This window comes from Podarcis tiliguerta (genome assembly GCF_965153285.1).
Source record: "Podarcis tiliguerta genome assembly, chromosome: 14".
Lineage (NCBI taxonomy): Eukaryota > Metazoa > Chordata > Lepidosauria > Squamata > Lacertidae > Podarcis > Podarcis tiliguerta.
Window position 1 is genome coordinate 44,332,952 of NC_139547.1, and position 8,167 is coordinate 44,341,118.

At 44.0% G+C, this 8,167-nt stretch overlaps 1 protein-coding gene across 1 annotated transcript; it reads left to right on the plus strand.

The window, feature by feature from the left end:
- Positions 1 to 4,396: 4,396 nt before the first annotated feature.
- On the plus strand, positions 4,397 to 8,048 carry ATP5MF (ATP synthase membrane subunit f). The gene is made up of 4 exons (XM_083413822.1): positions 4,397 to 4,551; positions 5,611 to 5,718; positions 6,865 to 6,981; positions 7,879 to 8,048. Exons 1-4 carry the CDS (start codon positions 4,536 to 4,538, stop codon positions 7,905 to 7,907), a joined length of 270 nt encoding a protein of 89 aa, XP_083269948.1. The 5' UTR covers positions 4,397 to 4,535; the 3' UTR covers positions 7,908 to 8,048.
- Positions 8,049 to 8,167: the final 119 nt, after the last annotated feature.

The window sequence follows — 8,167 nt, forward strand, 5'->3', positions numbered from 1 at the left end:
TGGCTATTTGTCAAATAGTGCAGATTCACTCACTATTAGGTCCCTGTATGACCCTAAATTTCTCTATGTGTGAATTATCAAGCATGGCTCTGCGCTCAGAATGGCCAGATCTTGGCCCTGAGGAGGATATACGTGTGCCAAGAGAACAAGATCATGCATTCAGGATGGTTGCATCAGAACGTAAAGGGAGCCTTCTGGATTAAGCCAATGGTCCATTTAGTCCAGCATCCGTTTCTCACAAGGGCCAACTAGATGCCTCAATGAGAAGCCACAATGGGATCTGAGCATATGAGCGCTCTCCTCACCTGTGGTTTCCAGCAACTGGTGTTTAAGAGCATTGCTGCCACCAACTGTGGAGGCAGACCATAATCACCATGGCTAGTAGCCATAAAGAAGGCTGATTGCAGAAGAATTGATGCTTTGAATTATGGTGTTGGAGGAGACTCTTGAGAGTCCCATGGACTGCAAAGAGATCCATTCTGAAGGAAATCAGCCCTGAGTGCTCACTGGAAGGACAGATCCTGAAGCTGATGTTGGGAAAGATGGAGGGCACAAGGAGAAGGGGACGACAGAGGACGAGATGGTTGGACAGTGTTCTCGAAGCTACCAGCATGAGATGGACCAAACTACGGGAGGCAGTAGAAGACAGGAGTGCCTGGCGTGCTCTGGTCCAGGGGGGTCACAAAGAGTCGGACACGACTAAACGACTAAACAACAACCACAACAAGTAGTCATCAATAGCCCTGGAGGAAAGGAAACTCAGGAAAGCTGCAGTCAATAGAACCCTCCCCACAATCCCGCATAGACCTCCAGCGAGGCCAAGTTACGAGGTGCGCTCATTAAAGATTTCCCCTGACGTACTTCCTGTGGACTGAGACTTCTCCCATTGCTTTATGCAGATGCGGAGACCTGTCTGTAGGTTGCATCAGAAGCCACGGCTTGACCCCAGAAATCAGCATTTCATCGTCTGGAAAAAGCTTGCCCTTCAGAAAGAACTTTATGGTTGGAAAGAGGTGGAAGTTCGATGGTGCGAGGTTGGGACAATAAGGGTGGTGAGGAAGGATTTCATAGCCACAGGACCATGCTTCCGTCTGTGCAACATGTGAGTTGTGAACCGGGGCATTATCCTGCAGGAGGCAGACACCTTTGTTCAGCACACCACACCTCTCGATTCTGATGGCCTTCCGCAGCAGTGGAGTGTAGTATGTCCCGGAAACTGCGGTACCCATTGCCAGGAAATCCATCATCACTAATCCGTGCTGGTCCCAGAAGACCGTGAGCAGGACCTTGCCCACTGATGGTTGGACACGTGCCTACTTTGGAGGTGGTAAGGCAGAATGCGTCCATTGTTTAGATGGACCCATGTCTCTTCCTGAGTAACTAGTCTGGCGAAGAAGTCATCAAGGTTTTTGTGACACTTGGCCAAAAGAGCCAGGGAGCATGTGACTCGTTCCTGCTTCTGGAAAGGCATCAGCAGCTGGGGAACCCACTGTACGGACACTGTTGCAACAGGGTCCTCTCTGTATCCACAGGCAGGCAAAAGAGAGAAAACCCTGAATAAGTCCTGAGCTCAAATCCCCTTTCAGCAGGGCAGTTCATTAAAAACTTTTTTTAAAAAAATGCCTGCTCCAAAGGTCTTATCTTACTACACTAGGGATTATATAGCTATACATTGGTACCTTGGGTTAAGTACTTAATTCGTTCTGGAGGTCCGTTCTTGACCTGAAACTATTCTTAACCTGAAGCACCGCTTTAGCTAATGAGGCCTCCTGCTGCTGCCGTGCCGCTGAAGTACGATTTCTGTTCTCAACCTGTAGCAAAGTTCTTAACCCGAGGTACTATTTCTGGGTTAGCGGAGTCTGTAACCTGAAGCGTCTGTAACCTGAAGCGTATGTAACCCGAGGTACTACTGTATCTGAAATTTCATGCATATCAGTTAATATCTTGACCCTCCTCCACGAAAATAGATGTTTACTTGGCCGTTTTCCTATGTCGTGAAGGCTGAAATTTCAATTCAGTGGAGCAGGGTCAAGATATTAACTGATACGCATGAAATTTCAGGTACGTATAGCTATATAATCCCTAGTGTAGTAAGATAAGACCTTTGGAGCAGGCATTTTCAAAAAAAAGTTTTTTATGAACTGCCCTACCTTTCACGCTCCCCACTCCCTCATGCCAAACATAGATTAGGTACATGTGAGACAGGTGAGTCATACCTGATTCAGTGATGACATGAGGCAACAAGATCTTTTGCTCATCTTTGGCTTTTACATCCCCCTAGGTGTCGTGAGAGGATGAGACTGGAAACTGATAGCTGGAGACAATGCCTGATGGGGTGATTTACAAAATACAATCACAAACTCACAGACTAATTTTTACAGGATTCATAAAGACATTAGCAAGAGCGAAAGGATTTAACAAACAAAAGATGGAAACGGTTTGTTGAATATTTACAAACAAACTGTAAATGGATAAGAACATTGGCAGGATTGTTGTAATAACCTGCAGTTTTATAATAGTACGCATTTAAAGTAGATGAATAAATGATTAAGTTAATTTGGAATGTGCAGATATTAAAAAAAACAAATTTAAGGAACCGCAGAAAGAGGGGGAAGGAAGTTGAGTTTCAAAATGTTAAAATGATTGTAAAATTATTGAAAGGTATACAATTGGAAATCATAAATAAAAATTATATATAAAAATAATAACAAACAAAAGATGGTTGCATAGATTTCAAGTGTAAACTGCAAACTGTTTTGCAAGCTTCAAGACGATCAGTTGTTACAAAGCACTTAATTTAAAAATGTTGCAAAACAAATTGTTACATGTCTTTATAGTCGCAAGGGGTCTGACTCATGGGGATACGTTTTATATCAAGATGCATTTTATTTCAAGGCCTCACAGTCGAGAGGAAAGAAACATGGCTGTTCCCTTTATTAGTTCAATATAGGTAAAGGTAAAAAGACGCCTGACCATTAGGTCCAGTCATGGTCGACTCTGGGATTGCGGTGCTCATCTCGCTTTATTGGCCAAGGGAGCCGGCGTACAGCTTCCAGGTCATGTGGCCAGCAGGACTAAGCCGCGGGGATTCAAACCACCAACCTTCTGATCAGCAAGTCCTAGGCTCTGTGGTTTAACCCACAGCACCACCCACATCCCTATTATTTCAATATACCTTTATGTAATTGAAGGAGCATTTATTTTCTTATCACCTCCTTGAATTTGTCTAGTCCTCTTTGAAAGCCATTCAAGTTGGTGGCCACCTCCTCAATGCCTCCTGTGGCAGTGAGTTCCATAGTTTAACTGTGTGCTGTATGAAGTAGTGCTTTATCAGTCTCAAATCCAACATTCAGGATGCCCACGAGTTCTAGTGCTATGAGAGGAGAAAAACATGCTGTAGCCTCTTTCTCTATGCCATGCATATTTTTGCATATTCTATTATCCTCTTACTCACCTTTTCTCTAAACCGAAAAGCCCTGAATATTGTAACCTTTCCTAGTAAGATCGATTTTTAAATGTTAACATCCTGCCTTTCAATCTGTTCATCAGGGTTGAACAAACAAACCCCAACATCCAAGACTAATAAAAGCAATAAAAATAAATGCAGAAGCCAGCGTTTATACAGAACAAATCAATCAGCAATAAAATAACGGAATTGTCTAATCATTAGAAGATTATGTTTCAAAATCATTTCTCTTTAAAAGGTATGCCTTTGTATTCTCTTACTCTTTTTTTGGAGGTGAGGTGCCTTTTTACAGCTTTTATATTTTGGATTAGTGATTGTTTCAGAATGCATCATGATACGATGTTTGCAGTTTTATGCTACACAACTTGAGCAATTTATATTAAAAGAACTATAGAACAGCAATATTATTTTAATATATTCCTCCATCCTTTGCTGTAATTTGCAGCAATAAGGGTGGCTTCTGAAAGGTTAAAACACAACAAAAGCCAGTAGAAATTAAGCAACCAGTATCGAAAAATAGTTGTTAAAACCTTTTTTTAAAAAAAAGGATTTGTGTGTGGTGTCAGTTTCAAAAGCAAATCTCATTAATTCATTGTGGCTTGGACAAACATTTCGTCTAAGTCATTTATTAAGAGAGTATTTTCTATGCGAGAGCTTATTGTTTCTGGGCTTGTTTTGCTTTTGTGTGTGTTTTCTTTGACCGGGGTATTTTTCAGCTGAAAAGCCGTTCCGGCTCCCCTTCAGGAAAGGAAAAAGCGGAATATAAAGCCCTATGCCTGTTTACTCAGGAAGCAAATCCCACTGCCTTCAGTGGATCTCGCCCTCAGTGGATCTCACCAAGGATGGTAGCCAAAGTCACCTGCGAGGAGAACGTCCCGCTCTTATCCAATCCCTTGGCTTCTCTTTCCCGCCCAAACTAGCTCCGCCCAGCCCCTCACCTCCCTTCATCTCGCCAGGCCCGCCCAAGGAGAGGGCGACCTCCTTTTCCCACGAGCCTCTGCGCGCGCGCAACCTTCTCCCGGCATCCCTTGCGAGGGGAGGAGCCCGTAGGCGTTGCGGCAGCTTCAAGATGGCGGACCGACCCGGTAAGCGCGTTTTGAGGGAGGGAGACGCCAAGGTGACCCGGCTCCTGTCAGAGCTAGGGCGGTGCTGGGATTAACTTACTCCCATTTCCCGGAGAAGAAGCGCCCCGCTGTTCTGTGGAAGGAGAAAGAAGCGCCTTCTGAGAAAGAGACGCCCTTCTCAATGTAGCCCTGGGTACAAGCGCCAGGCCGCTGCTCTTCATTGCCGGGGTTCGCCCTTGAGACCACCGTTTCTCTTTGTTGCCCCCCCAACAGCTCTCCTTTGCATTTGTGTGTCAGTGTCAGGCAGACGTTCGGCAGACAAAGCTTCGAACGCCCCTGCCCCCCACCCCATAAGAATAACCTAGTGCAGGCACGTTCAACTCCCAAGAGACTGCGATCTACTCCCAGTATTAAAAAAAGGGCAGTTTTTTTAATACTGGGAGTATACAACCCATTGGAGGGAGGGGGAGCATGCGTGGGGTGGGTGGAAAGAGTTGCTGAGCTTTTTAGGGGGAGGGTTGCCCAGAGATGTCGATTTGGGGGGTGGGGGTGGAGTTGAGCTTTTTTTTAAAGGAGGGTTACAAGAAATCGTTGACAATCACACACAGCAATAAAGCCACCTATCGGCCGCCCACCTTCTTCCCCCACCCCACCGGCGGGGAGAAAATAAATGTCAACAGAAATAGGTCCTGTAGATCACGGTCGACCGGTTGGACATATCTGATTTAACGGATCATGGCCCACCTATGCCAGCATCCTGTTCTCACAGTGGCCAACCAGATGCCTCTATTGGGCACAGGAACAACTCTCCCTTCCTGCAGTTTCCAGTAACTGGTATTGAGAAGTATTTATAGCCTCCAACCGAAGAGGCTGTGCCATAGCTGTGATGGCTAAAAGCCACCAATAGTTTTTTTCTCCATGAATTTGCCTATTCATCTTTTGAAGATGTCGGAAGTCGGTGGTCGCCTCCAAGGGGAGGTGTGAGGGAGAACCTTATGTTACCACTTGTTCCTCCTCCTTGGCATAGGGGTGGGTAAGTCATAGCAGATACCCACCCTCACATTCTTTTTTTCCTCTTAGTTCCAGTAAAAGATATGAGGCTGCTGGATGTAAAAGTGGGGCAGTTGCCAAGCTGGTTAGCAACTCGAGATTACACCCCAGCTGGGTTTGTTACGAGTATCCGAGGAGGTGAGTGTCTGGGAAACATCTGATGTGGAGCATATGTTTGTGGCAGGAATTGTATGCATGTGATTGTCTTGCTGAATATTTAATCTGTTCAACGCCAACATTTTGTGTGCAGATAACCAGGGTTTCAAAAGTCTCCTATTAGGTTTATGCCAATAGTGTTATACCTGAGAAACACTGGCAGGATTCAGCGTACAACAGATCACACTTTCCATTGAAATACTCTTAATTTGCCAACGAAATAAAGGCTTCATGGGGTTTGAAAATCTAGTTGTGATCCACCTTCAGATTTTTAATCCCACTTGATGCATTCACAGTGTGATCCAAATACATACTTGGGAGTATATTTTTATTGAATTTGGTAGCATAAGAGTAAAAAGACATAGGATTGAGCCACAAGTCTCCTCAGTCTTGCAGCCAGATCCTTTGCATTTCTACTCTTGACTAACTTCCACGGTGCTCATTGGCATACTCAAATAAATGCACACAGAACTACAACCCTGAACAGGCAGTTTCTGGCCTTCGTTCCTACTTATTTAAGGGACTTGTACACCAGCCTTCAGTTTAAAACAAACAAAAAAAAGCATATACTAAAAACTGCAAAATCAACAGGAGTAGCATAAAAACATACAGAGGCAGTGGCTGCTTATGAATAAAAAACCAGAGGGCTGTTACCCCATGTAGAGCTGGCAGTAGTTCTGCAACATCTCAAGCAGGTTTTTATTTCCGAGCCCAGTTACTTGGACAGGAAGGAACTGAAAGCAAGGCCTTTTGCAAAACATTTGTTCTTCTACAGAGCTGTAGCTTTAACCTGAGTTCTCAGTCCCTTTCCCTCTGTTCTTAAGCATATGTCTTAATGTAGCAATTTTAAAGTGTTTAGATAAACTAAATGGTATAGCCTTGTTGTAAAATCCTGATTTTTGATAAATTTCCTACTTGGGCTATAAGCCTAAGTACACTAGCTAGAAAGGTAGGTCTCATTGAGGCCACTGAGTTCAATGGAACTAAACAACAGGATTCAAAAGTAGTGATCTTGGGCTGAAGACTTCATTTCCTTATTCTGTTAGCTTTTTAGTGTAGCTGTCACTTATCACTACTAGGTGTTCCTCTGCTATCTTCATGGCTAAGACTACGCTCCTTTTTCACTAGGCTATGACAGATTTGTCAAAAAGTACATTGATGTGAAGAAACCAGGCATTGGTGGCGTCGCCATGATGCTAACTGCCTATGTGGTTCTCAGCTACATGTGGAGCTTCGACCATATAAGTGAGTAAAACTTTCATTGTGTATACCTAAAAAGCAGCAGTAAATACAGTACAGTCACATCTTTCGCACATTTATCTTGCACGATTTCAACTTTACATGATAAAAGCATTCAAAGCAGAGATCTTTTAACCTCCCTCCCTTGCTTACTGGGCAAGCCCAGCTCAGCAGGCAGGATCTGGGGTGCTCTTGCAAGATACTGTGGGGCCGTCCCAAGTTCCCACAAGAACTTGCATGACCACCCTTAGGCTTCCAGAGCCAACATGATGTGATGGCCTTGCTTGGGGGACAAGGCCCGCTCAGTGCTCTGGCTCTGGCAATGTAAGGACACTAATGGGTGGTTCAAGTATAGCAGTTTTTGCATTTATGTACCTTCCCTGCGTAAGATGCGATTGTACTGTAAGTCCTCTGAGAGGAGAATTCCTAATGCTTTTAGGGAAAGGCATGTGTGCTGTTGATTTTCTGCTCGTGCTTCATGCCCCGACCTATGGTGGATTGCATCAGTTGCACTCTCTCTCTTCCTTTTAGAACTACTAAAGTTTCTTGGGATACCTAAATTGAACTTACATGGCCACAGTATAGCTCTGAGTACTTGTCCTGGAGAAATGGGGAGGTTGTGTTCATGAGAAACTTGTAAATTTCCCAGATGCATATAGCTGCTTACTGTTGGGAACCTGAATGTTTAATTGGATGCCATGTTGCTGTCAGGCGTTAGGTAAAACCCATTTTCCCCAGGTATTTGGTTAATGATCGTATACAGTATGTCATTGTTTAGCTTTGTCATGGTAATTAGCTGTTTTGAACACACATGGAAATATGGGATAAACCTTTTAAATGAAGGATGCACTTCCATATACTAATATCCAAAAGACTCTGTAACTGTTTGTTTTGGCTATTCAGAGCATGATCGCTGGAGGAAGTATCACTGAAGCTTGATGGACCAGAAGAAAACAAGCTGCCATACTGCGAGTCGTAGTGAGTTTGCTTCAACTGAATGCAGATTGGCTCTTACCTTCAAGACTCAACAGTGTATTCTGTGACCAATAATAAAATATTTACTTTCATTGTGACTGATGGAACTAATTAGATCACTGCAAGGTAACAAACTGATCCTACAGCGGGCATGGGGGGTATACATTAAGTTGGTGCTTGAAGGGATTGTTAACCACAGCCCATGAGTGAATAATTG

Excerpts from the sequence above, each read along its gene's own strand:
- ATP5MF (XM_083413822.1), top strand. Across the intron at positions 5,719-6,864 it reads TGTTACGAGTATCCGAGGAG|GCTATGACAGATTTGTCAAA; the intron begins GTGAGTGTCTGG and ends CTTTTTCACTAG. Across the intron at positions 6,982-7,878 it reads GTGGAGCTTCGACCATATAA|AGCATGATCGCTGGAGGAAG; the intron begins GTGAGTAAAACT and ends TTGGCTATTCAG.